Source organism: Aspergillus sclerotioniger (assembly GCF_003184525.1).
Source record: "Aspergillus sclerotioniger CBS 115572 chromosome Unknown BO94scaffold_5, whole genome shotgun sequence".
Lineage (NCBI taxonomy): Eukaryota > Fungi > Ascomycota > Eurotiomycetes > Eurotiales > Aspergillaceae > Aspergillus > Aspergillus sclerotioniger.
In genome coordinates, this window is record NW_020290995.1 from 602,476 (window position 1) to 627,558 (window position 25,083).

At 51.5% G+C, this 25,083-nt stretch overlaps 10 protein-coding genes across 10 annotated transcripts; 5 read left to right on the forward strand and 5 right to left on the reverse strand.

Moving 5' to 3' along the window:
- Positions 1 to 76: 76 nt before the first annotated feature.
- On the reverse strand, positions 77 to 1,840 carry she9 (putative mitochondrion biogenesis protein (She9)). Its single transcript, XM_025617007.1, has 2 exons — positions 1,180 to 1,840; positions 77 to 1,108 (listed from the first exon to the last, which is right to left on the reverse strand). The coding sequence occupies exons 1-2, from the start codon at positions 1,757 to 1,759 to the stop codon at positions 180 to 182; spliced, it is 1,509 nt and encodes a 502-aa protein (XP_025470850.1). The 5' UTR covers positions 1,760 to 1,840; the 3' UTR covers positions 77 to 179.
- Positions 1,841 to 1,948: 108 nt separating this feature from the next.
- On the reverse strand, positions 1,949 to 2,991 carry BO94DRAFT_532047 (putative stress response RCI peptide). The gene is made up of 2 exons (XM_025611038.1): positions 2,780 to 2,991; positions 1,949 to 2,720 (listed from the first exon to the last, which is right to left on the reverse strand). The coding sequence occupies exons 1-2, from the start codon at positions 2,835 to 2,837 to the stop codon at positions 2,311 to 2,313; spliced, it is 468 nt and encodes a 155-aa protein (XP_025470851.1). The 5' UTR covers positions 2,838 to 2,991; the 3' UTR covers positions 1,949 to 2,310.
- A 3,044-nt stretch (positions 2,992 to 6,035) lies between these two features.
- On the forward strand, positions 6,036 to 8,148 carry BO94DRAFT_319202 (SH3 domain protein). Its single transcript, XM_025606893.1, has 4 exons — positions 6,036 to 6,313; positions 6,368 to 6,451; positions 6,511 to 6,673; positions 6,735 to 8,148. The coding sequence occupies exons 1-4, from the start codon at positions 6,219 to 6,221 to the stop codon at positions 7,956 to 7,958; spliced, it is 1,566 nt and encodes a 521-aa protein (XP_025470852.1). The 5' UTR covers positions 6,036 to 6,218; the 3' UTR covers positions 7,959 to 8,148.
- Positions 8,149 to 9,502: 1,354 nt separating this feature from the next.
- BO94DRAFT_532053 (actin-binding ADF family protein) lies at positions 9,503 to 10,739 on the forward strand. The gene is made up of 5 exons (XM_025611039.1): positions 9,503 to 9,565; positions 9,629 to 9,639; positions 9,741 to 10,001; positions 10,065 to 10,113; positions 10,174 to 10,739. Exons 1-5 carry the CDS (start codon positions 9,560 to 9,562, stop codon positions 10,312 to 10,314), a joined length of 468 nt encoding a protein of 155 aa, XP_025470853.1. The 5' UTR covers positions 9,503 to 9,559; the 3' UTR covers positions 10,315 to 10,739.
- A 201-nt stretch (positions 10,740 to 10,940) lies between these two features.
- On the forward strand, positions 10,941 to 12,050 carry BO94DRAFT_532055 (cytochrome c oxidase subunit IV family protein). The gene is made up of 3 exons (XM_025611040.1): positions 10,941 to 11,514; positions 11,599 to 11,792; positions 11,888 to 12,050. The coding sequence occupies exons 1-3, from the start codon at positions 11,205 to 11,207 to the stop codon at positions 11,975 to 11,977; spliced, it is 594 nt and encodes a 197-aa protein (XP_025470854.1). The 5' UTR covers positions 10,941 to 11,204; the 3' UTR covers positions 11,978 to 12,050.
- A 1,282-nt stretch (positions 12,051 to 13,332) lies between these two features.
- Positions 13,333 to 15,823, forward strand: BO94DRAFT_532056 (F1F0 ATP synthase subunit beta). Its single transcript, XM_025611041.1, has 7 exons — positions 13,333 to 13,361; positions 13,452 to 13,618; positions 13,754 to 13,839; positions 13,899 to 13,941; positions 14,074 to 14,390; positions 14,456 to 15,305; positions 15,368 to 15,823. Exons 1-7 carry the CDS (start codon positions 13,351 to 13,353, stop codon positions 15,445 to 15,447), a joined length of 1,554 nt encoding a protein of 517 aa, XP_025470855.1. The 5' UTR covers positions 13,333 to 13,350; the 3' UTR covers positions 15,448 to 15,823.
- Positions 15,824 to 16,543: 720 nt separating this feature from the next.
- Positions 16,544 to 19,363, reverse strand: BO94DRAFT_510240 (1,4-alpha-glucan branching enzyme GLC3). Its single transcript, XM_025609727.1, has 7 exons — positions 19,019 to 19,363; positions 18,838 to 18,962; positions 18,660 to 18,759; positions 18,492 to 18,604; positions 17,743 to 18,434; positions 17,353 to 17,688; positions 16,544 to 17,300 (listed from the first exon to the last, which is right to left on the reverse strand). The coding sequence occupies exons 1-7, from the start codon at positions 19,071 to 19,073 to the stop codon at positions 16,625 to 16,627; spliced, it is 2,097 nt and encodes a 698-aa protein (XP_025470856.1). The 5' UTR covers positions 19,074 to 19,363; the 3' UTR covers positions 16,544 to 16,624.
- On the forward strand, positions 18,898 to 19,727 carry BO94DRAFT_319388 (uncharacterized protein). The gene has a single exon (XM_025606894.1). The coding sequence runs from the start codon at positions 19,217 to 19,219 to the stop codon at positions 19,643 to 19,645; it is 429 nt and encodes a 142-aa protein (XP_025470857.1). The 5' UTR covers positions 18,898 to 19,216; the 3' UTR covers positions 19,646 to 19,727.
- An 82-nt stretch (positions 19,728 to 19,809) lies between these two features.
- rhgB (putative extracellular rhamnogalacturonase) lies at positions 19,810 to 21,647 on the reverse strand (the record flags this gene model as incomplete). Its single annotated transcript, XM_025607831.1, has 4 exons — positions 19,810 to 20,585; positions 20,653 to 20,854; positions 20,916 to 20,954; positions 21,012 to 21,647. 4 exons carry the CDS (start codon positions 21,645 to 21,647, stop codon positions 19,810 to 19,812), a joined length of 1,653 nt encoding a protein of 550 aa, XP_025470858.1.
- Positions 21,648 to 23,099: 1,452 nt separating this feature from the next.
- On the reverse strand, positions 23,100 to 24,403 carry BO94DRAFT_532063 (uncharacterized protein). The gene is made up of 2 exons (XM_025611042.1): positions 23,235 to 24,403; positions 23,100 to 23,148 (listed from the first exon to the last, which is right to left on the reverse strand). The coding sequence occupies exons 1-2, from the start codon at positions 23,932 to 23,934 to the stop codon at positions 23,126 to 23,128; spliced, it is 723 nt and encodes a 240-aa protein (XP_025470859.1). The 5' UTR covers positions 23,935 to 24,403; the 3' UTR covers positions 23,100 to 23,125.
- Between the last annotated feature and the right edge of the window lie 680 nt (positions 24,404 to 25,083).

Genomic DNA, 25,083 nt, shown 5'->3' on the forward strand with positions numbered 1-25,083 from the left:
CTTTGTGTTACATCACTTCATACATATACATAACTTAGAGCATAGCTAGGTGCCTGGTATACGAGACATCGAATGTGTCTATTGATACAATTGTCTGTACATTTTCTTTTCTGTACGTCTAAATCGGGAGATTAACCTCACATGATAAATTACACTGGTTACCTATACAATGAAACTCGTCATCGTTGGCGAATAAGTACAGTGACCAATACACCGATCACTGCGGCGCCGGCAGCAGCGCCCTGGAGAGCAACGGTCGAGAGGTCCCGTTGCGTGATCACCACTTGGCGGTCACTGAAGAGGTCGTGGATGTATAGGCGCCAGGACTCGACAACCGGGGACACGCGGGAGAGGTGCAGTTTGCAATGGTCCCGAAGGTTGTCTAGGGTGGGTTTGTCGGTGAGGCTAGGTAGAGGCCGTGGTGGTGGTGGTGGTGGGATGTCGACCGGGTCGGAGTCGATTACTTCTGTTGGCTCGGCGGTCTCGATTAGAACGGTGCCTTCGGGGGTGGGTTCTAATTCAGGAGCCGATGCGGATGCGGTTGGCTCATCAGTCTCGGTGGTCTCGGAGGAGGGCGTGGTTAATGATGTCGATTCCTGGGCCGAGACATTCTCGGTCTGAGCGGCGACGATCTGGACCGGGCCAAGGGCCTTTTCCTTCTCAATGGCTTCGATGACCTTCTCCTCAAAGCCCTTGACGAGTCTCTTCCGGCGCCAGGGTTCCACGGCGATCTGGAAGATAAGGAATAGGAGAACGTTGACTCCCATTAGACCCCAGGTGCCCCATGTACTCATTTGACGGATCTTGTCGGACCAGACTTGCTCCTCGTGGTAGCGGGATAGAATGCTCTTGCTCAGTTGTGCTGCGGACTCTTCGGCTTCGCGTTCGGCCTGGGTCAATGCCTCCTGTGCTTCGTGCTCGGCTACCTCGTTGGTGTGGTCGTTGCGGTAGAGGTGGGTGAATCGTTCCAGATCGACGGGTGACCAGGCATGTTTGCGTTGGAGGAGCTCGTTCACTTCGCGCTGGGAGGTCGATCGTCGATTGATGGCGGCTGCGTATGCGTCTTTTGCGGTGCGGACTTGGAGACGGGCTGTGCGGAGTCTTTCCTCTGTTTAGTGGTTTGATGGTTAGTGATAGTTGTCCTCGGGATGGTGTATGATGGGGATTAGAGTCGCATACCTTGAGTGTGGATTTCCCTCTTCAATGTCTCGATCGCCGAATAGCCTGTCAGATCGTTCAATCGCTGGCCTGCCACGAATATGTTCGATTGCAGGTTATCCATCATATCACTGAACTGCTTGGAAAATTGCGACCTGCGATTCTCCAAGTATGACGGAAGGCCTCCACTCTCTGTTTTCCTCTCGGTACTGGCTTCGGCTTTCTCTTCTTGCTGCTGGCTCGTGGCACTCTCCCCTGCCTCCGTGACCGGGGGAGGAGAAGGAGGAGGAAGCGGAATCGCCTGACTCCCCGCATCGGCCTCTAGGTTCTGCTTCCCCTCAGGGGGGAAAGTTGTGGAGGTTGGAGGTGCATCTTCTTTCGGCTGCTCATTAGTCTTCCCGTCTTTCAGGGGATCGGACGAGTAGAGCGATGATTGGGTTCGGAATTGACATTGAAGGCAGATAGAGAAGTTCCGCGGTGCAGGGTAAAGGGCTTTCGGGCCAACGGCGGGAAGAAGCGGCCGTCGTACCGGGCGGGTTGTTCGGGTGAGGTTGAGGCTGGATTTGAAGGACTGCCTGAGCAGCAATGGCATGGACTGCATGGCCGTTGCTGAGGCCACTGGACGTCGACCCGACGCTGGTTCGTGGTGGTGCTGGGTTATCGGGTGGGTTTAAGGCTGGGCGGCGCGGGAGAGAAGGCGGTCATGCGGAATCGCCGCGCTTCTGCGCGGTTCTGGTGGGTATTTTAGTAGCGCATCGTTGGGATTGTTGTGTTGGAGCCAGGATGGGTAGTTGAGAGTACTGGGTTGGTATTATTTGCTATACTAAACCTATTGTGGATCGTTTTCTTGTGGTTATTTTATTGGTACGATAACAGGTTGAAAACAGAATCTGATATTACCCTCCTGGTGCCCTAGCCCGCTGATACGAAGGAAATGTAAGGATAGAATGGTGTAGACAAATACATGAGGAGCAGGGTCATTATGCGTGGTCGCAGTTTGCTCTACGACCACGAATCCTGCGATCGGATCCATAGACAAGGAACCCAATGGGACATATGACCGAGCGAACTCTCATAGACCAGCATCTCGGACAGCAAATGGTCCATAGCGTAGTATATGTAGTCAGGCAGGCCTTCCTTTGCTCCGGCCACTCAGTCCTGCACTTTATGATCTCCCTTCACGGCCTCAGCATAGGTAGGAGGTGGGCGACTGTCAGCTTGGTCCTGGCTGCTGCTGCTAGCTTGGGCTTGTTCATGGGGCTGGTTAGGAGCCGGTTGCCGGTTCTGCGACTGAGTTTTTGGTGCTTGGGGTTGCTGCGAGGGTACAGTACCGTAGCCCCTCTGGGAAGGGTGCTGAATCGGTTGGTTGGAAACATAGTAATATGTTACGCGACCATTTTCGGCATCGCCAGGAAGAGGTTCGTAGCTAGGATCATCATAATCTGGTTCGGGATACTTGAGTATAATGTACCAGGCATGCAGAAGTCCGGGCACGTAGCCGAGGCAGCAGAGAGCAAGGTTGATAATGGAATCGGCCGTGCAGATGCCTACTTTGATCCACACTGAATCAGTGGGTTAGTATGAATTCCCCACACAAATCCAAGATGCCGAAATTACTCACCCGACACAGGAGGGAAGAAAACAGCGAGAATCGCAAGGAAGATGTCTGAACCGCACATGACTGCAATGGTAGGATAGTCACTGTATTGATCAACTTCCTGACCATGCAAGTGTTCACTATAAGTTGGAGGTGTTCCAGGTGCTCGTTTGGTATCCTAGACTTCTAATTTGGATGAGAGCATGTACGAAATTCGAAGGCAGTCGCTAGTGGTGGGATGACGAACGACAGGAATGGCTGCCTACTACTTGAGCCTCCAAGTCAGATGACGTCGTCGACATCACCTGATGTTGCGGGTCCCCGCCCGCGATCACCTGGTCAAGCTGAGATAAGAGCAGCATCCATGTCGACCTTTGTACTACTATATCAGTACTCCGTACTCTATAGGTATAGTTCACTCTAAATGATGTCGTCGTTAGGCATTTAACTCCTACCATGATTGCCATCAGTGTATTCTATACAGCTCCTTTCACATGCCGAGGCACTTGCTGCGGATATGCCTTTACCCAAGGATATCCGAGTTTGGACAGAGGGGTACTAACCAGCGAGCTTGCATTCACATGAAGCAGATGCACCTGGTCGGTCAAGGAGAGACATCATATAACTACACCATGGTCTTTATTCTTCCTCCTCTCGGTTTCGCTTGATGTATCATCTTTCTAGAATCAACTTCTGAGTACCTTGCTTATCTCGACCTCAGAACGAGGAAAATATATATTGAGGAAGTGACGGCTTGAGGTATTATGAGGTACAACATTTTAATGGATGGATACTATTTTTTCCAACAGTACGAAAAGATCCATTGGAAAAAAATTCTACGTATCTAATAGCATCAGAATCAATGCCACTGTGTACCATGCCAGCCCGGCGATGAGTACTATAGCCAATGAACCTCTAGATTCCATGGCTGTTTTCTACGGGGTCTTCGCAGAATACTTTCTGATGATCAGGCATATCTAGTGCAGAATGGCAAGTGGATCCTCACACGGACGCCCTAGTCGATATGATACATCCAGGCTTACGGACTAGATATATGTGGAGTAATCACACCAGACTGACCGGCTCTGCAACCATGACATCCGAGATAATCACCGAAGCTTGGATATAATGATGTGAGCGCCAAAGTGACTCTTTGATAGGCATCTAGGGGGGGAAATGTAGTCTATCCTTTGAAACGGCGCCAGACCTCGGCAGGCGTAGTTCCAGACTCCATGGTAAGTGAGCTCCTCACATCTGGTGAACGACCCTGGCATTATGCGGCAAAAAGGCATATGTTCAAGACGCAAGGGTGTATGGCCATCCAGGTTGTCTTTTGGCTGCGACTGAAATACTCCAAATTATTGGCTGATATTTCGATGATATTGTATACTATAGCCGCCAATCGTGTACCTGTTCGGTTCTCTGGAGACGCCCGAGTTCCGAAAGCCCCTCCTGCATGCCTACCTGTTTTCCTTGGGTGGTAGAATGAAAAGGGATAGGCAATTTAGGCAAGAGAGAGCCATGTAGAAGTCAGTAGAGGTAACTGAGCCAAGTGAGTGAGGCGGCGATAGCGATCGGCCCAAAGTGGACGGTGTCAGGTTACACAATCCACCGTCCGCGACTGGACCCCCCCCCCAACAAGTCCCTTCCCCGACACTGTCTCATGTACAGTGATCGTCAATCTGGAACAGCACCTCGGAATCGTGCGCCCCAGCTCATCAACAAGCAACTGCAGCACCATATGAATTCTTACGCCTTACGAAAAGGAACGAAATCGGGTCGGAAGAATAATACCGACCCTACCTCTAGTGTACCAAACAGCCGCTGGGTTTGGTTCTGACTTCGTTCCCGTGTTGGCGAGTCTCCACCTCATGAACCCTCCTCTGGTTCTTCTCTCGAACGAAACTCAATACGGAGTACGGAGTATACGGAGTATATTTAGTCTGATTAGTTGGCAGACGGAGAGCCTACTTTCTTCTGTGCTGGCGTGATGAGGGCTAACAGCAACGGACACTCCATACGGAGTACACTTCAGCAGAATAATGGATGGCTGGGCCATTCGCCTTGCCCATCGCCGTCCGTGCCTCTGGCACCAACAGCCTCGAATCCGATGTGTGCCACGTCAGTCGATCACCGCCAGAAGTAATCCTCGAGAGCTCTTATGCATCACAAAGCCCTCGCGATGATCAGGGCAATAAAGTTTGCGGCTCCTGCATCTGCTCTTCTTTTCTTCCTTTTCTCCCGCTTGCTTGTTCCTGAGTGCCTTGTAAATCCGACCATCCACCCCCCTGCAGGACCTCATAATTTTGTCTGTCGCTACGGAGTACAAACCCGAAGATAGGGATCCTCGCTGCATATCTCGGAGCCTGGAGCCATCGTGTTCCTGCAGTGAGAAAATTGGGTGCAGAAAGGTAATTTCACCTTGCGACCATCTCTTTATTTACGTTGGAGCGGTTGACGGGGGTGAATGAATGGCCCGAATCGGGATCGGCTCTTGTACCTCAGTTCCGGGGGGGCCAGTGGAGCTCCCACTCTTGATCTCATTTGATAAGAACGTTTCTCTTAACAAGTCGGCTAACTTGATCTGTAGCAGCAATTGAACCTTCATGCGGAGGGACACAATCGCAGCGCATTGCAGTGGAGCAGTTTAATTGGGAAGACGCCGGCTTCTCTTGCGAAGCGCCCGCCCGTCCCCCTTTTGAGTCAGTCATCTCCAGTCGCGGCCCTTCTGGTGCCTGGTGCTTTTTTTTTTTTGCTTTTTCTGTCCGGTGCACTCTTTTGTTATATATCATTATTTCGTGAAGAGGGACCCGGCTTCCATCAAGCCCAATCGCGCCAACCCTCCTGCGGACCTGCGGTGGTTCCTTGGATCTCTTCGTCTCGAGGGTCTCGAACCCAAGCGGCAACCAGCGCCATCCCAGACTGGGAAGCACGGTCTTCCTCCAGGTTCCTTGTCTAGTGCCTGCCTTTTCTGCTTTGGATCGACGCTTCTTTTCATTTCCTCTCCCGTGACTTCTGTTCTGGATCTCCTCCTTGCCATTTGACCCGCCGCTGTTTGGGGTGCTCCCCGACCATCGCCTGCTATAGAACCAACCCAGTCACTCGTTCATTTCCAGTCTCGATCACGCTGGTGGAATTCCTTCTACTTTATTCGGCCCTTATTCTCTTTCAGCTGCTCATCAATCCTCAGCCCTCGGCCTTTCCTTGTGATCCTTGACGCATTGGCAATCGTTTCGACTTGGGATAAAGACTTTCTTTGCGCGCATCCGATCGTTCATCGAACCCAGAAAGGGACTGCTACGGAGGACAAGATTATGGAAACAACTGATCACTTCACCTGCTAAAAGTCAATACCCGAATTGTGATCGAACTATCGAACTATCGGTCGTTTTGCGCGCGCGCTATCTACAGCATCAATCTCGCGTTCAGAAACACCGGGCAATCGCCAGCATATGGTCCAAATATGTCAGGCACATGTATCTCACTATCGGGCTCGACCCAGTGCCCCGCTTTCAACAGCTCCTCTGTCTCGACGAACTCTAGTCTCTACACTGATTTGTATGTCTCAATTCCCCAATAGGCAAGATTTCTATTGCGCTAACAATCTATTAGCCCCTTCATGCAATATGTGTCAAATCTAACGTCGTTCGACAACGAATTGAGCTCTTACGTTATGCAGGGCTATGTCAAGGAAAAGTAGGCTTCCGAACGCACGAATGCGCGAAGAGAAAAACTGACCGAACCGCTAACTTTAGGTACGTGGAGTACTTGGGTTGCCAAGGTGTCAACTTGACTGATACCGATGACTATTATGCACGCTATACAACAAGTGTGATCTGCAGCAGTTTGGTCCAAAGCTCCAAGGACAATTGCGATTTATCCGATGAAGACTCAAGACCACTGTGTGCCGATACCTGCGTGCGTCAGCCCCAAATACTTCGACCATTTATCGTTTGATGTGCATACTGACTCGTGATAGGCATCAATGGCCATTAGTGAGGAGGCTATAGTTACAGACACCGACCTCTGCTCTCAAAAGGCAAGCGACTATATGGCTCAAATACGCTCCGACTTCACAATCTGCGCCCTACCGGCTGACTCGCTTACTGTGACTTGCATCACTGGGGCTGAAAATGAACCCAACAATTGCGGGTATCGATCGAACATTCTGGGCCTATGTACATATTGCGCCTCAACATCGGCCAACTCTACTGATACCTGCTGCACCAACTCAAATGCTGCTACTCGCTGTTCAAATGTAACAATTCCGTCCTCGACTCTTCCGCCGATCTTTACTTCCACGGCTGCATCCAATTCGACCACTACATCGAATGGTCTGTCGGGTGGGCAGATAGCAGGGGTTGTGATAGGCTCTGTTGCCGGGTTTGCACTGTTAGCTGCTCTAGCCGTGCTGGCGTTGATCTATTGGCGACGAAAGCGCCGGGCGGAGAATGACGGGTCCCTGAACCAGCCCAACCCACAGAGAAAGGGGTCTCCGTCTATGCAGCAGAGTCGAAGCCAAAATGAAATTGCTGCTATACCCGGCGGACGAGTGGCCAGGATGTCCGCCTTGCGCGAAGCTCCTAATTCATCTCCAGCACGCTCTCGGTACTCGGCTGCTTTGTTTGGCGGCGCTAAGTATAGCGATACCTCGGACTCTGATTATGGCGCCAGCCCTGGGGCAATGTCGAAAAAGATCCCTCCCACGACCGGGAAACGTCATGGTTCGCTTTCCAGTAATTCAGCCTTGGCTGGTGCGGGAAGTGATTCTTCCCCACGCTCAGGGAACGCTGGTCAGTACTCGTCACCAGACGGATTGGCCAGCGGTCAGTCGGAGCAACTATCTACTTTCCAGGACTACTACTCTCAGGATGACATCCATCCGGGTGACAAGGTCGCGGTACTCTGGGCATACCAGCCTCGGGCAGGTGATGAGTTTGCTCTGGACCGCGGCGAGATGTTGAAAGTAATTGGTATTTGGGATGATGGATGGGCCACTGGTATTCGCGTTTCCGAAACAGCAGAGGACCACGACGCTCGACACCGCGAGCAAAGAGACAGCGGCGTGTCGAATGGTTCACAGCGGGCTGCCACATCCCCTCCCCCTGTCGGTGACATCAAGGCCTTCCCGCTGGTTTGTGTATGCCTCCCACAGCATTGGCGGAAGATCATCGACGGTGGACAAGCCGATGACGGTCCATGATGGCTGGAAGCAGACAATTGCCAAAACCGTCTATTCGAAGCCTCACGCTTTTAACGCCATATTTATGCCTTGATGATGATATCTTTCTTGCGTCGCTCTCTTCCGCTCGCTTCATGGGTACAACGATTTGCCTTTTGCGTTCACTTCACTACTTGAAACAATCTTATTCCGAAGAGACCTCCCACTTACCCTAGCATCTTGCAGTGTGCACGTTCATGACCCTCGGACGACCATACAAGGAGCTTCTTCAGTTGCCATCTACTTGGACGGAATCATGAGACGATTTTATACGCCCGTCTTTGCGCTTCCTCCCCTTTGCGTTTCTTTATCTATTATATACCCCATTTTACGGCAACAGCTTTGTTGCTTCTTTTTTACATATGCTGTTCCTTTGTTTCTACATATACCATTCTCACCATAGCACCAAACCCACGAAATGCGCGGTTCTGGACGTTTTTGATGTCGGTCATCAGTGGAATAGTCGGATTTCTCGATTCGAAGCTCTTTGTTTGTCGCAATGCCTGTTGAAGGATAACATCCATTTCGTTTCCAACGTACTAGTTATGTGACACAGGTTTTCCTAAATATCCTGGGTGGCTGAAGTTCGTGTGTTGATCTATGTATGTGTATACGAATAGCGTATGGTGATTAGTGTTCACAATAGTGGAAACCTAGATTGAAGGTACATCAATGACATTAGAGACAGATGTGCCTTAATATGTTCTGCGTGCTGCCCTGACGTGATGTTGCTCGGTTAGCCGGGGCTAGTTCCATGGTTGGAAATCCATCAGCGGCGGATTATTCCGGTGAAAAACAAGATTCATCTGCCTGAGGGTACCAAGAATAGCAATCCAAAAGGGCTGTGTGGTCTGCGCCAGCTGACAGGGCTCGTTGTCCGCGGCCGTTATACTATGTATATCTAGTACTACTACCTACCAACAACCATCGCTGGTAGCTCCCCACACTAGAGCGATTATGGAGGTATGGTTCATGGATGCCTGGGCCTTTGTAGTATCTAGTGTGTATGTGCATGTCGGTCCTACGCAAAACCCGCCACAGAAACCACTCGAGAGGCCCTGGAGATGCACAGGGTGCAGGCAGTTGCATTACCAATGATGGTGCCTAAGTACATAGTACCTGCCGGTGACTAGTTCCATAGTCATAGCGCAGTCCAGGCGCATTTCGTCATCCAGCGGATTCAGGGGGGGAAATGGGAAGGGGAAAAACGCGGCCGGTGGTGCGACGGGTGGGTCACGTGCCAGGCTCCCCCACCGCCGCCGCCGCCGCAGCACCCAGCAAGCACAACTAAATGCCCCTCTATCTCCATCTCGGTTCCCATCCCCCCGTTATATTCCTCTCTCCTCCCCTCATCCCGACCCCGTTGCTCTTTCGCAAGCCCTCGTGAACAGCATTCGAGCAACCTTGCCGGTGTTTGGTTAGTCACGCCTCTGCACTTCCTTTCCCCGTCTTCCTTCGAGCATACGCCGGTTAAGACAAAGGACAAATAGGGGGAAACCGGCCAGCTAACATCGCGTGTATGCCCAGGTTATCCGCTTGTCGACTTCGTCTTACCCCCCTCCCTTCATCTCATATAACCAACCATGTCTGTAAGTATTGACCCTTCCCTTGTGGTTCCGCACAGGACTAATCATTGATCTTCCGTCTTACAGCTCGCATCTGGGTATGTTAACTGCTCGTACTCTCAAACATGTCTCCGCCCGCTTCCACAGTATCGAGTGACTCAGCGACAACGGAACAAGGCTAACTGGGCTACGAGAACAGTGTTTCCATTACCGATGAGTGCGTTACCGCATTCAACGAGTTCCGCATGAGCGGCAACAAGTCGGGAAGCAAGACGAAGTTCATCATCTTCAAGATCGCCGACAACAAGAAGGAAGTTGTAGTCGAGGACGTTTCCCAGGATGAGGACTACGAGGTCTTCCGCAGCAAGCTCGAGGCCGCCCGTGATGCTAAGGGCAACCCTGCTCCCCGTTATGCAGTTTATGACGTCGAGTACGACCTGGGTGGTGGTGAAGGCAAGAGGTATGATCATGATGATGGCTTACGATGTCACTAGGAGATCTGCTTACCCTCTTCTCACTCTAGGAGCAAGATCATTTTCATTTCCTGGGTTCCCAGCGACACCCCCACCCTCGTACGTTCCCATCTCCTCATTTGCTCACACCCAAAGCGGTTGCTGATATAGTTGAAATAGTGGTCCATGATCTACGCCAGCACTCGTGAGAACCTGAAGAACGCCCTCAACATCCACACCTCCATCCACGCCGACGACAAGTCCGACATCGAGTGGAAGACTGTTCTGGCTGAGGCCAGCGGTGGCAAGGCTGGCAAATAAGCAACGGCGCCGGCTGGGCCCGGGCCAGGTCACTTGAGTGCTAGTTGTTGCAATTTGCAACACACCGCACTGGCTCACTTCACGGAGTACCCCGGAACGACCAACTCCATCAGTTTCCTGCACAAACTTAGTTAAATATGAGCTCGTTACGACTTGATTTCCTTGATAGTGACCGTATCATCTTGCGTTCGTGGCACTTTCCGTGATGAATGAGCGTCTGGGAGGGGCTTTTCTTTCTCTTTATCAGTGTTTGTCTGTACAGAATACTGTTGCCTGTCATGGAGTGTGATTACGCAATTCGATGTAGAGTAGAAACACGAATCCACCCCCATCCAAGGAGTCACGGGATTGTCTGTGAGTCTATACCTAGGTCTGGGGGTGAGATCCGTCAGTACTAGTAGTCACAAGTAGATAGTCCCGACTGATGGGAGTGATGGGAAGGAGGACTGCGACAAAACATGAAACCCACTGTCCCACATGAGGAGGGATCCTCTAGTATAAAGAGGGTCGGCAAGCGTGACCATCTAAGTGTAAGAAGGAGTCGAATTGACGTGAACGCTAGCTGGGGCTTATCAGGGCCGGTGCTCACGGGGCATCATCGTAAGATGTTTTGGGGGCAAGTCGATGGCGGACGGTCGGGACGGGCAGCGGATGTGGACCAATGAGGGCGCCGGTAAAACGGACTAAGCTAGCCCGTCCGGATACTCGACTTCCACCTCAAACCACAGTCGAACGTCGTCTTCGTCTCCCATCGCGACTCTTGGTACCCCCCTCCACTCTACCCCAGGTATTATCTATTCTCAATTCCGACGAATCAGTCCCCTCATTGCTCGAGAGCTGCTTTTGACAATCGATTGTTTACTAGTTCGCGCACACACCCTTCGCACACAATGTTCCTTCGCTCCGTCACTCGCGCTGCTGCTCGCAGCTCGGCAATGCCCACCACGGCCCTTCGCTCCTACCGCGCCGTTCCGGGCCCAATGGCCTGCATGAACGCTCGTCCCCAGACTGAGAAGAAGTCTATCGCTCCCCAGCAGACCCGCGCCGCATCCGAGCATGCCATCTCGAATCCCACACTCGCCGGTATTGAGAAGCGCTGGGAGGCCATGCCCCCTCAGGAGCAGGCCGACCTGTGGATGCAGCTGAGAGACCGCATGAAGGTCGACTGGCACCAGATGACTCTTCAGGAGAAGAAGGCCGGTATGCTGCGCTCCCTTGCACTTTCCCGTTCATCCCCGCTCAATCAGAATTTTGCTAACGAGGTTTTCTCTCCCCTCCGTACAGCCTACTGGATCTCTTTCGGTCCCCACGGCCCTCGCACCCTGCCCCCCAAGGGCGAGAACCTCAAGATCTTCGTCAAGGTCGTCCAGCTCACCCTTGTCAGCTTCGGTATCTTCTACGTCATCCACCTGTTCGCCAAGCCCCAGCCCAAGACCATGTCCAAGGAGTGGCAGGAGGCCTCCAACGAGTACGCTCTGGTACGTAAACTCTTTCTCTGCATCAATTGCTGGCCAATTGGGCCGTTCCTCCTCCCCTTAGAAATGAGCCGTTACTGACGAGTTTGTCGCAACAGCAAGAGAAGATCAACCCTATCTACGGTATCAGCTCCGAGGGTTACGAGGGCAAGGGCTTCGTCCAGAGCCCCCCTGCTGAGAAGCAATAGATTACTCCAATTCCTCGGGAGGGACAGGTATGACGACTGGGTGTGCCGTGGAAGGGCAGTGCTGGGCTACAGGAATGAACTACTGCCCCCCATCGCATAACCTTTGATGATGCCGGTTCTGTGCCCATCAAGCTTGGACACGATCCTTGGCCTCTGTTCTACTTGTTTGTCAATGTTAGCCCCAAAAGACCTCTGTATCTCGTACTGTGCAATAATCAACTATCTCCTTTGTAGCCATAGAACAGATTGCCGGCTTGTTAATGCTCGTTTGATAGACTCAATGTTGTAGACAATTGTAAGATTTATGGATACTGGCAGGCGATACCACTATTTACAGCTTTACATCATATTTCATCCCTTCCTTTTTGGGTTTGGATCAGGCTGACTATGGAGATGGGGACTACTACGGATACAGATGGAGGGTTTTACATAGTACTGGATGACGTTGATTGAGATCCGGCTATACGTGGCCATCAAGAGGCGGTAAATCGGGTGGCCCAGTTGAACCAGAGCTGTACCTACTTACTACTAGTAGTAGGCTAAACAGACACATCTGATGTGGTAGAACTGTTGGTAAGTGGCTGGTTGGACCAGATGCACGGCCGCCCGGTTGTTTACCGTCGCGACACCGCAAGACCAAGCTGGGACTCCCGAAAGGGTAATCACGGGAACACGTCAGATTTTTTTCGTTGCAGAGCGTTCGTCCGATATCGTCGGTTCTGCGTTCCGTTGCAGCGAGAGAGACCAACCCCCTCCGGAAGCAGGTTGCAGAAGGGAGACAATTTGATACATTTCGAAGAAAAAGTAGATATCATTTTTGAGGGCCAATGATTTCTTTTTGACCTCGGTCCAAGACATCGGACGAGGTCCTTTTTTACCTACCTAGGTATCTCCCCGTCCATAGTCCATCGGAAGTATTATAGATAGTAGTTACTTAGATCGGGGTGTGGTGGTCATTTTGATGGGGTCCCATTGCTTCCGGGCGCCAAGACCATCCCCATTTGTGTGCGAATTTCCCCCTAACAACCAAACAGGGCAAGGTGTGGAAGCTCTACGAGGACGGCAAACTCCCAGCGGCCAGCATCACGGACATATGGGAGTCGTTGGATTCTGCAAAGAGGCTGGCAGCTTGCGGTCGCCGCAGGAGCGCCCTAGTGACGCCTGGGAGCTGAAGCTGGTTACCATGCTAGCCAGCGCGTTGCTCGGTACATCACGGGATCGTCGGCAAAACCGCCCCGGAAAGGCTAAGCCGGACACATTCGCCCGTGTCCACCTCAACCTCAACCTCTTCCCTTCCTTTCCCTCTTTCTTCCCTCTCCCCATCCTCGTCCTTTTGACCTCTATACCCCGTTTCGCTCTTCAACACCATCAAGATGTTCAAGAGGTGTGTTGCCCCCGCCGCTACCCGCCCTCTGCCTTTTGGCTTTTGATTTTTTTTTTCGCCCTTTGCTAACCAGTTTCCCCCTTGTTACAGCGGTCTTGCCCGGACCTTCGGGAGGGCTGCTTTTGCTCGACCTACCTCCGTCGCCCGTCGCGCTTTCCAGCCCAAGACCAATGGCCTTCCCTCCCTGGCCCGTCTGGCCAGCACTGAGGCCACTTCCGTTGGCAAGATTCACCAGGTCATTGGTGCCGTCGTCGACGGTATGTGCCGGTCCCCCGTTAAAACCCTGTTGGCGGCTACGCGAAAATCTTTTCCGGGCCTCGATTCCATCCAAAATTCCATCAAAACCGACTCAATGCCTATCAAAAAACACGATATCTGACTTTCGCCAACAGTGAAGTTCGATGGTGACAAGCTCCCCGCCATTCTCAACGCCATTGAGACCGAGAACAACGGCCAGAAGCTCGTCCTCGAGGTTTCTGTATGTATACAAAGTCAAAGCTCTGATGACATCAAGCTCCCTTAGCTAACCCAATCCAGCAACACTTGGGTGAGAATGTCGTTCGTACCATTGCCATGGACGGTAAGCTACTTCTTTCCCAAGGCCATGAGTACGAGAGCTGCTCGAGAACAATCATAACCTCTTTGTCACCGCTCTCTCTACGTGGTCTTTCGCGCATACCGCTCCCCCCTTGGCTAACATATCGATCCCTAGGTACCGAGGGTCTGACCCGTGGTGCTGCCGCCCGTGACACCGGTGCTCCTATCACTATCCCCGTCGGCCCTGGCACCCTTGGCCGTATCGTCAATGTCACTGGTGACCCCATTGACGAGCGTGGCCCCATCAAGGCCGACAAGTTCCGTCCCATCCACACTGAGGCTCCCGAATTCATCGAGCAGTCCACTGAGGCCGAGATTCTGGTCACCGGTATCAAGGTCGTCGATCTGCTTGCCCCCTACGCCCGTGGTGGTAAGATTGGTCTCTTCGGTGGTGCCGGTGTCGGTAAGACCGTCTTCATCCAGGAGCTGATTGTAAGTTGGCAAATCCTTCGAAATCCCCATGTACCTAGTTTTTGCCACTAACGCGTTTCGTGTAGAACAACATCGCCAAGGCCCACGGTGGTTACTCCGTCTTCACTGGTGTCGGTGAGCGTACTCGTGAGGGTAACGATCTGTACCACGAAATGCAGGAGACTGGTGTCATTCAGCTCGAGGGTGAATCCAAGGTCGCCCTTGTGTTCGGTCAGATGAACGAGCCCCCGGGTGCCCGTGCCCGTGTCGCCCTTACCGGTCTGACCATTGCCGAGTACTTCCGTGACGAGGAGGGTCAGGACGTGCTGCTCTTCATTGACAACATCTTCCGTTTCACCCAGGCCGGTTCCGAGGTGTCTGCCCTTCTGGGTCGTATCCCCTCTGCCGTCGGTTACCAGCCCACCCTGGCCGTCGACATGGGTGGTATGCAGGAGCGTATTACCACCACCACCAAGGGTTCCATTACCTCCGTCCAGGCCGTCTACGTCCCTGCTGACGATTTGACTGACCCTGCCCCCGCCACCACCTTCGCTCACTTGGACGCCACCACTGTCCTGTCCCGTGGTATCTCCGAGTTGGGTATCTACCCTGCCGTCGACCCCCTTGACTCCAAGTCTCGTATGCTCGACCCCCGTATCGTCGGTGAAGACCACTACAACACCGCCACCCGTGTCCAGCAGATGCTCCAGGAGTACAAGTCCCTCCAGGATATCATCGCCATTCTGGGTATGGACGAACTGTCTGAGGCTGACAAGCTCACCGTCGAGCGTGCTCGTAAGCTCCAGCGTTTCCTGTCCCAGCCCTTCACCGTCGCCCAGGTTTTCACTGGTATCGAGGGTAAGCTGGTCGACCTCAAGGACACCATCCGCAGTTTCAAGGCCATCATCGGTGGTGAGGGTGACGACCTTCCTGAGGGTAAGTTTCACTGATGATATAATTCTACATTATAACACAAACCCATGCTAACTGGTTCACAGCTGCTTTCTACATGGTTGGTGACTTCGAGTCTGCCCGTGCCAAGGGTGAGAAGATCTTGGCCGAGCTCGAGAACAACTAAATGTAATATTGTTTTTAAGCGCCCTTTTCCTTTTTTGTTAGACATGGACTTCCTTTCTTCCATGTTCCGTTTTCTACCGATCCGTGTACAGTACTCGAATTGAGAAAAGGGAGTTGAAAGAACGGCGAGGTCCCCTATATTAAAGGATGAGAGCGCTATAACATCCACCTCTCTTAAGTCTAGATGGAAACTTCTAGACTTGTGTTACACTACGTGCTCATGTAAGTAAGTTAAAATGACCACAATCAGCCTGATACCCGCTGGGCTGGGACAATTGTACTCATTTCTTTTGTTGGGAACTGAATTGTTTAATATGCTCCGTCGTAGACGTAGCCTGTAATATTACTGTCCCGTCCCCATGAGTCTGTTTCTCCATCGTATTCATCCTCTTCTCAATGCCCGTCAGTGCTCGCTCTTTGCCCCCTTACCCCACAAAATTACCCCATCGTATGGCTATTCCATGTTTAAAGATAATATACTTAGCACGTTCTAAATCTTAATTCAAAGAGAGATCCGGTCTCCATGTCAACACCCGCACGGAATATCAGTCAGTGTTGGTTGGTGTGATTTCAGTGTCTTGGAAACTGCTAGTACTATATAAATGTAGTACATCTATGATGAATTGTATGTGAAGAGTTTATTTTCTTAGTATAATCATAAAAGGTATTTTTGTCTTTGTATATCGTTTGGTGAGGATGTTGGATCAATGGTGTGGATACTATATATCGGACGGGTGCTTGAAGGTCGAGGACTGATGGTGATGGTTTTCTGGCTGGGTTTGCTGTGCTTCTGGGAGAATTGTGTCAAAGAGTGCAAGGAAGGATAGAAGGAAGGGTGGGTAGTAAGTTTTGATAAAAGAAGGGAATATAAAACGAGGTGAAAATGTGATTAGGTTGTCTGATCGGAAAGAAACTCTACATAATTCACAAGACTGCTGGTAAACATATGAAGATTGCATGGATAGAGTAAACAGGTATAGACAACGAAACACGTGTGTTGATGCTACAGAGTAGAAATAATGCTACTTTGCCTAATCATGTATGATATCGTCGTACATTGACGCGGTACTTGGATTAATCCAACGAGTGTAGTTGGCGCCGAGTTGGTTGGAAACCATATTCAAATCAATCTACAATGTTTCTTCCAATGCTAGGACCTATGATTGATAATGCTGTCATCAGTACGCCGTTACTTGAATGGAATGATGGAGAGCAAAACATACCAGTGCTGTCCGGGTAGGAATATAAACCTGGAGATAGTTGCTCCGGCCATTCCATGGCATGTCTGTCGTGAAAAAGCGCGTCTCCTTGAGGTTACGACCAAATCCACCGAACTCCTTGTCATCAGTATCGAGGACGATCCTGTATGTTCCGGCTTTCTCGATGCCTACTCGAAAGTCCGTGAAGCTGTTGGTGGGATGAAAGTTGAAGATCCAGAGGAGGCCTGCACGCTCAAAGACAAGGACCTTGTCAGACTCATGCTTCAGGCTTATATATGCCTGTGGGGAATGTAGCCAGCCGTATTTCTCTTCGGTCAATTGCATAGCGCGGTCAAACTCATTCAGAAACTTGTACCGGAGGAGATGGTCTTCAGTTAGGTTCAACTGACGACGTGCGTACCAGAAGGAGTTGTTGTTTCCCACACGAGGAAAATCGAGCCACTCGGGATGGCCGAATTCGTTGCCTTCGAAGTTGAGATAACCCTCGCCACCGAGGGCATGGGTCACCAGGCGGAGCAGCTTGTGGAGAGCCATACCTCGTTCAATGATGGGTGTCAACTCCGTTAATACGGACATGTGGGTGTACATCTCCTTGTCACAGAGCCACATCATGAGGGTTTTGTCGCCAACAAGTCTGTTGTGGTTTAGCTATCGTCAAGTAGGTTATTTAATATTGATGGACTTACGCTTGATCGTGGCTCTCCGCATAGGCGATTGTCTTCTCACCGTGACGTCGGTTAACCAATGTGAAGGAGAGATTGCCCATGTCCCATTGGTCGTCCGACTTCTCTTTCAGGAGCTTGATGTACATATCTGGGACTGCCATGGCAAGACGGTAGTCGAAACCGACACCCCCAAGGGTGTGTGGCAAGCACAGTGCCGGCATCCCAGATACATCCTCTGCAACGGTTATACAGTCGGGATATAGGCTGTGGAGCATCTCGTTGGCCAGGGTCAGGTACATCACACCTTCTTCATCAACTGAAGGCCCGAAGTATTCGTGATATCCACCGGAAAAGCCACTAATCTTGAGTCAGTCAAGGTAGGAGAGAAGATGTGAAAGCTCATTCACGCACGTTCCTATCCCATGATGGGTATAAAGCATACTCGTGACGCCGTCGAAGCGGAAACCGTCAAACTTGTATTCTTCCATCCAGAAACGGAGGTTGCTTAGGAGAAATCGTAGAACTTCATGGTGCCCATAATTGAACAGGCGACTGTCCCAGAGGTCATGCTGACCCTTGCCTCCCGAGTGGAAGTAGAGATGATCAGTACCGTCGAACATGTTCAATCCGTCAAGAACATTCTTGGACGCGTGACTGTGAACGACGTCAAGCAGCACCACCAAGCCCATGCTATGTGCCGTATCCAACAGCTCTTTGAGGTCTTCCGGGGTACCATAGCGACTGCTGGCCGCAAAGAAGCTATTGACCTGGTACCCGAAGCTGGCATAGTAAGCATGTTCCATGATAGCCATTAGCTGGATTGCATTGTATCCTAGATACTTGATACGGGGCAGCATATTTGCAGTGAACTCTTTGTAAGTTGCGACTCTCGTTTCTGGAGAAGAGATGCCCACGTGGGCCTCATAGATGCGAAGGCTTTCGGGCTTCTTAGGGCGAGGGTGCTTGAATTGATACACCTCTGTCGCAGGTGGGTTCCAGAACACCGACTCATAGGTCGGAGATACGGTGAGGTCCTGTACAACACGTTTGATCCATGTAGGAATGCGGTAGATTCGCTCTCCGCCGGGGGTAACCATGGTTATCTGCAAGCGAAACAATGTCAGAAGACACGATTTCTGGTCGGTTGATGGGTTGCTAACCTTGACTTTGCTGTTATGAGGAATTGCCGGGACACCATCCTTTGCTGGCAATGTAATCTCCCAGACACCAAAGCTGTTCTTCGTCATTGGGTGGGCCGTGACATCCCAATTGTCTGCCAGTCTCAGTAATGCTTCAGCGGCCGATCTTTCCCGCACAGCTAAACGTACTGAAATCACCCACTATCTCAGCTTGAACAGCATTGGGTGCCCATTCTCTGTAAGTGATGTCTCCATTGGCGTTGACATTGAGGCCGTATCTCTCGTAACCCTATTAGAGATGCCGTGTCAACTATTGAGGGCAACTCGAGCAATCTGGTGAACCAAGCTAGTAGAAAAGACTACTTACTCTGCTGAATTTCTCCAGCCCACCTTCCGTCTCATTGATGGTCTTGACCCAACTCTCCACAAATTGGAATCTATGCTGCAGAGCTCCTCGGAAAGGCTCAAGCCAAGGATCGAGCTGAATGACGCCTGTTGAAGGTCAGACAAGGTCACAGATGCAAAGCGACACCGTCGAGCTAACTGACCTGTGCCATCTGGAGGCGTAGACTGAATGTCAGGTTGAGCTTCGGTGGAAGCCATGGAGAATGATCAGCAGTGCCGGAAGATCAAGCTCTGGTATGTGGATCGTAGGGATGGAATTAGTAACGAGTGGAAAATGTATTCGTGACCACGTCAAAACAGGAACATGAGAAAACCAGGAGAGGTGGGGAGAGGCCCAACCGATGGGAGGCAAGAGGAGGTGGTTGAGGCCATGCGGGGGAAGGTCGAGGCCAAAGCTCCTCTTCCCTGCTGCTACCCTCCCCAGGGTGACATCACCCCCTTGTTGGTCTTTCCCCCAGCCCCCCGGCCGGTTCGATTCCCCAACCTCGGATGTCTTCCAATCAATCGCCAAGCGACCAGATAGCGAAAGGTTTGCTTTGGCGCCAAATTGGAGCGTTCCACAACCTCTGGTCTCATTCTGCTGTTCGGTGAAAGATGAGGGGGTGCTGAGGAGGCGGGTTGGATCAGGTACGGAACAGGTACCCGCCCTGTGCAGCCACTCTCCCTTCCCTTGGCCCAACCAAAAGCCCCCATTTCTACAAAAGGCGCCATCAGGTAGACCGGCGCGTAAAGAAACGCATGAGATAGGTAGATATTCCTCGAGTTTTTGATATGACGGATAATATACAATGAAGAGAAGATTAAAATCAATGTCTATGTCACACCAAGCTGGCCCAGCAACTGTTCAACTCGAGCTATATACCCAGGCTCCTACAGACATGCCCCTAGCCGTGAGACCCACTGCTACCAGGAAGATTGAGACCACAGCCGATTTTTAAACGTAGCAAACCTCCTGCTCGCCTTGCTCGCCCTCCTCGCCCTGCTGACCCTGTCCGCCGTGTCCGGCCTGTCCGGAAGCAGAAGGAGGCTGCGGGGCGTTGCCAGCACCAGTGGGGGCGGCGGCACTCGGAGCAGAGGTGGTGAACGCCTCCTCAGAAGCGCTCGAAACAGCGACAATGGTCGAAGTCGCTGCCGGGACGCTTTCGGTTTGGGCGGCAACAGCAACGGAGATGCTGCTAGAGACGGTCGCATGGGTGGCAGCAGAGTCACTAGCAGAAAGAGCGCGAGCCTTGGCAGTGGAAGAAGAGCTGTCGGCCATCAGGGCACTGTAAGGGGTGGCACCGGGGTAGAAAGAGGTGGGGATAGTCGGGATAGGGATAGAGACAGTCGAGCCGAAGGCCGCGGTTAGATCAGCGGCCATCGTAGCCGCAGAATAGCCCGATGGAGCGGTGTAGACGGTGGTCGTGGTGGCCGCGTAGGACACATGGTCGGAGCTGTCCTTGAGGCAGAATCCACTACCATATGCACTTTCACAAGAGTACCACTGTCTGTCACCCTTCTCCGTCCACATGGCGAAATCTTCAATGGTCATGTCGTAGCAGGGGGCACCACTGGCACAGATCATCTTGACAGGTCCACGAGTAAGACCATAGGACTCAGTTCCCTTCCAGTTCTTGATCGTGAAGTTGCTCAATTGCACACCATCGCCGTCCACTGCGCTCATGCTGGCCCAGTAGCTGTCGATATCCAACGAGTATGCGTTACCATGGCCTATGGAGAGCAATCCCTTGGTTAGCTTCACTCTTGAGCTCTTCTTTCTGGGAATGACCCGGCTTACCGATGAAGTTCTCAAGAACAACATTCTCAATATAGCCGCTTCCTCCGTTACTCTTAATCAACATCATGTTGTTCGAGTTCCAGGTGTAGATGTTCCGGTAAACGATATCGCTGACCTCGGTACCAGTTCCAAAGGAGCCCATACCACATCCACCGCTCCAGTTGCAGTAGACATTTTCGACCAGAATGTTCTTCGCTGGGCTCTATAGATCCTTGTTAGCCCACATTGCATTCGAGACCGCCCGTCACCGATGATAATCATACCTTGACAGTGACACACTCGTCCTTGTTCGTCACTTCGACCTATTGAAGTGGTTAATAGTCTGGAAACAGCATGTATTTTCTCTTAATGACACTCACATCATGGACCCAGATGTTAGTACTCCAAATGTCAATGCCGTCCAGGCCACCATGGTTACCACCGCGAATTGCCATGTTATAGATCTCGCCATTGGTGCAAGTATCCAGGGACATGTGGAAAGAGGGCGAATCGACCAGAATAAAATCGTGAACCGAGAAATCAGTAACTTCGTACAGACGAATCAGACGAGGGCCGCTCCAGTTGTTTTCCTTATGAAGCTCGTAACCCAGACCCTGCATGGCGCCGGACGACGTGCTACTGAAAAGTTCGAAGTCACTGGAGTGCTCGATGTAAATCATGTTTCCGCCCGTTGTGCTGTCACGGTAGATAACACCGTCGATCTGCAAAGCCCATGCCTCACCACCGCTCAATCTGGCCCAGGTAGAGAGGGCATAGTCACCGGAGGGGACGTAGACAAGACCGCCAGACTTGCAGTCAGCAAAGGCAGACGCCAGCGGAGCTCCCAAATCGGTAGACTTATCCGCCTTAGCACCGTAATCCAGAACGTTGCAGGTTTTGGTGGCTGCCTTGGTGGACGCGGAAGTCAACGGTCCCACGGAACCAGAGAGCTGCGCTGCAGCAAAGATAGGCGCCAGGCCTAGAAAAGAAAGAAGAGAGAGGTTGCCGACGCGCATTGTGCTCCGTCAAGCTTGGACCAAATGGGAAAAAAATGAGTGTGAGTTGCCAAAAAAGAAAGACTGAAAGTGAGTGAATCCCGACACCCCTAAAGAATGAACATTGAAATAGCTAATGGGTCTTGTCAGCGAGGGCTGTGACGCCTTCTTATAGGCAAATATTATTCGAACCCTCCTTTGACGGTGGCCGGTCTCCCGCTGTCACCTTTCTAATTCTAGAACATTTTACCGGAGCTGTCTTTCCATCTCTGACACGGAAACCGTCAGGGATAGGAACCAGACGAAGCTATCGATCCTATTGCCGGAGCCATCTAGGCCATTTGCCTGGATGGAGAAGTAGCGGCAAAATTCAAAACATCGAACGAGCGGGATCGATGCGCTATCTCCCAGTCGAGACTTGCTCCACGCTCTAGGGCGTTTGCCTTAGATAATTTCGATGGAGCACGGGACCCGGTTATGGAATCAAGTAGATTGAAGGACTCAAGGAGGCTGTGTCGGGTCTGGAGTAGTTCACTCCTGGTCGTGCTCTAAGGCAGAACCCAGGACCGGAGGGTGGGCGGAGGATGCGACTGTCTAACCATCTTATGATCTCACTATATTAAGTTATTATTACTGCTCTAGCAGGGCGCAAAAACTCTTACCAGAGGAGGTCCAAGTGAGCCGCTGGGAGTTTTCCTCCCCCTGCCTCAACGGAGGTGGATCTTCAACCTGAAACGCCCGAAGTCAAAGACTTAGTTGAAGGCCCATAGCACACTGATCAGGCGATTGGGCGGTTCCCGGCTCCTGATCAGGGTCTACCTTAGCCTGCTTTAATGTAATAGGATAATCTTGACCAATTCCCGGATGGAGTAACAGTAGCAATAAGAATCATTGTCCGGGTGGGTGACCTGGCCGAATGGCTAATTGTGCATTGCAACCTTGTACGTACCTACACAGTGGTAGCCTAGTTGCACCTGCCCCGTACCTGCCTTGTCTAGCCTTGTATTCATTGTTCCGTTCGGTTCTGCCGAAGTGGGGTTTCCACCTTGGTACTAGTGGTCGGCAATTAACTTTCCCTCCTCTCCGGTCGCCAGATACTAATGTATCTACCTACTCTCTCAACGCATGTTCTGATCAATTCGTGAATTATGATTAGACCTAGCTGCGGGTTTCCCCCGATATATGCAACATTTGCTCAACATTACAGGACAAAATAAATATACAATGTGGTTATCGTTGCTTTTCATCGCCCGGCACAGAAAACAAGCCTATTCCTCAGAGAAGAGTGCCCTTTTCAAATCCGATCCGAGGGACATCACTGCAAACACTGTGACTGACTATACACCCTGCAAGTGGAACAATTAGCATTTTTGAAAGGTTTCCCTGAAATCTAACAGAGTCAACTCACAATTTAGAAGTTCTGACCGAGAGTTGCAACAATACTGCCCACAGAGGTGCCCAGGGAGGGGAGACCAAGGCCAGTCAGGAGGGCGGCAACGTCAGAAGAAAGCTGGATAAGGAGGTAAGAGCCATCCTGGCCGATCACGGTAAGGAGTTGCTCGACGGGCACAGCAACGTCCTTGAGAAGGTCACCAACATTGCTGGCAGTCTTGATGATCTGGCCAACGGAAGTTCCAACGCTGGGGAGACCGAGGTTAGAAACGAGGGAGGCGATAGAAGGGCTGAGCTGGACGAGAAGGCGCTTAGAATCAGTGCCGGTGACTTCGAGGACGTCTTTGACCTTAGGGGAAAGATCCTCAACAATCTTTCCATCGGGCGAGCGCTTGAGATTCTCGCCAAGGGTGCCCACCACTGAGCCAACAGGGACACCAACACCGGGCAGTCCAAGCCCGGTGACCAGACCCGCAACCTCGGGGTCAAGCTGAATCAGAAGAGCACCGACATCCTTGCCGACAACGGTGAGGAGACCGTCAACAGCAGGGCCGAGATCCTTGATGAGGTCGCCAACAGACGCAGCTGACTTAACAATAGAACCAACAGAGGCTTTAATGGAGGGCAAGCCCAGGCCGGAGAGGAGACTGGCAACATCAGGACTCAGTTGGATGAGAAGCTTCTTGGCGTTAGGGCCAGTGACAGTCAAGACCTGATTGACACTGCTGCCAGCGTTTTGGACGATGTGGCCGGTGGCGCCAGAACTGGCGACAGGGGTAGAAACCACGTTGCTGGAGACGACTGAACCCGATGTCACGGTCTTGGTGACTTCAGTCAGTCCAGAGAGACCACCAGTAGGGGCAGCGATGGCCGAGGTGGCCAGAGTAGCAAGGATGGTGATGAAAGAGGCCTTCATTTTGATCAATGGTGTTCGATGAATAGAAATGGAAGAGAAGGATTCAAAATTATGAGTATAAGTGAATATTGATAAAGAATGGCAGGGGTTGGAGTGAGAGAAAGAATGGATGATGCGCTGCTGAAGCAAAAGAAGAGAGTAATGCGAAGAAAGCCAGCTCTTATATACCATCGCTGACTCCAATGATCATCATTTTCTACTATCCTTTTCAGACCCTTCGCAGCTGGACAAGATAGCAACTAGCTGGCGGGTCTACTCCATGTGCGATGTGGTGATATTCCTGCTCGGGATGGTAAGGGCGTATGCTTGATGGAGTCAGCGCTGCTTGGTTGTGGGTACAGGTACGAGCTTGGTCGATTGTTCCTTCAGGCTATGCTACCTTCAAATGTTTCTGAGGACGATCAGCCGCATACAGTACGATGCATGACCATGTGGTCTCCACCGTTAACTGGTGGTCCTGCAGGCAGAGAGTCGAATCCTGCTATTGGAACCAGACCAGGCAAGCTAAACGTCATCGTCTCACGGTGCTGTCTAATGAATATCACCGGCAAGTTCGCAAATCACAACGTCTATGCATGCTGATAGCCCAATCGGCAATCATCCGGACCCGCTGATTGACACTGAAGGAGCATAAAGCCACCGGGACATTTGCCGCCACTGCCATTGGGATCGGCAGCCTCAATCTTACCCTGCAGCGTTTCTACCCTACCATCTCCATAGTACCAATGCTATTGGGCACTTATTCTTGCTAACAGAGCCCAGTGAGCTCGACATGTCTGATCAAACCTGGAACCTTGGTTTGGAGACCTAAGTATCCTAGGTCGTGTTCCTGTCGATCTGAACTGATCGTGGGAAAGATTTACTTGGGGAAACGAGATAGGCTTTTTTAAAAAAAAAGCCTTTCAAAGTACTTTCCGAACAGTAAATGATAGAATTTCCCAACTAGACCAAAAGAGATACCTCTCAGGTTAGTGGAACAATTCCAAGGTAAATAGTTTCCAACAGTAAATGCATGCTATCTACCTTGGTAGTCTATTCGCCTTCCATCGTAACGGCCATGCATGCATATATGCATGTAAGCTGGTGGCAGGCCAGCCAAGCACCAATGCAATCTCGACTCCGATTCAAGTAAACCTACGGAGTAGTCTG

Coding starts and splice junctions, on each gene's coding strand:
- she9 (XM_025617007.1), bottom strand. CDS start 1,759: ATGCAGTCCATGCCATTGCTGCTCAGGCAGTCCTTCAAATCCAGCCTC. Junction 1,109..1,179: donor GAGGGAAATCCACACTCAAG/GTATGCGACTCT, acceptor ACCACTAAACAG/AGGAAAGACTCCGCACAGCC.
- BO94DRAFT_532047 (XM_025611038.1), bottom strand. CDS start 2,837: ATGTGCGGTTCAGACATCTTCCTTGCGATTCTCGCTGTTTTCTTCCCT. Junction 2,721..2,779: donor TTTCTTCCCTCCTGTGTCGG/GTGAGTAATTTC, acceptor CCACTGATTCAG/TGTGGATCAAAGTAGGCATC.
- BO94DRAFT_319202 (XM_025606893.1), top strand. CDS start 6,219: ATGTCAGGCACATGTATCTCACTATCGGGCTCGACCCAGTGCCCCGCT. Junction 6,314..6,367: donor TCTAGTCTCTACACTGATTT/GTATGTCTCAAT, acceptor ACAATCTATTAG/CCCCTTCATGCAATATGTGT. Junction 6,674..6,734: donor CACTGTGTGCCGATACCTGC/GTGCGTCAGCCC, acceptor GACTCGTGATAG/GCATCAATGGCCATTAGTGA.
- BO94DRAFT_532053 (XM_025611039.1), top strand. Junction 10,002..10,064: donor GGTGGTGGTGAAGGCAAGAG/GTATGATCATGA, acceptor TTCTCACTCTAG/GAGCAAGATCATTTTCATTT. Junction 10,114..10,173: donor CCAGCGACACCCCCACCCTC/GTACGTTCCCAT, acceptor TAGTTGAAATAG/TGGTCCATGATCTACGCCAG.
- BO94DRAFT_532055 (XM_025611040.1), top strand. CDS start 11,205: ATGTTCCTTCGCTCCGTCACTCGCGCTGCTGCTCGCAGCTCGGCAATG. Junction 11,515..11,598: donor TCTTCAGGAGAAGAAGGCCG/GTATGCTGCGCT, acceptor CCCTCCGTACAG/CCTACTGGATCTCTTTCGGT. Junction 11,793..11,887: donor CCTCCAACGAGTACGCTCTG/GTACGTAAACTC, acceptor TTGTCGCAACAG/CAAGAGAAGATCAACCCTAT.
- BO94DRAFT_532056 (XM_025611041.1), top strand. Junction 13,840..13,898: donor AGCTCGTCCTCGAGGTTTCT/GTATGTATACAA, acceptor AACCCAATCCAG/CAACACTTGGGTGAGAATGT. Junction 14,391..14,455: donor TCTTCATCCAGGAGCTGATT/GTAAGTTGGCAA, acceptor CGTTTCGTGTAG/AACAACATCGCCAAGGCCCA.
- BO94DRAFT_510240 (XM_025609727.1), bottom strand. CDS start 19,073: ATGGCTTCCACCGAAGCTCAACCTGACATTCAGTCTACGCCTCCAGAT. Junction 18,605..18,659: donor TGAGATAGTGGGTGATTTCA/GTACGTTTAGCT, acceptor TGAGACTGGCAG/ACAATTGGGATGTCACGGCC. Junction 18,435..18,491: donor CTCATAACAGCAAAGTCAAG/GTTAGCAACCCA, acceptor TTTCGCTTGCAG/ATAACCATGGTTACCCCCGG.
- BO94DRAFT_319388 (XM_025606894.1), top strand. CDS start 19,217: ATGGGAGGCAAGAGGAGGTGGTTGAGGCCATGCGGGGGAAGGTCGAGG.
- BO94DRAFT_532063 (XM_025611042.1), bottom strand. CDS start 23,934: ATGAAGGCCTCTTTCATCACCATCCTTGCTACTCTGGCCACCTCGGCC. Junction 23,149..23,234: donor CGTTGGCCAGATCATCAAGA/CTGCCAGCAATG, acceptor GATGGCTCTTAC/CTCCTTATCCAGCTTTCTTC.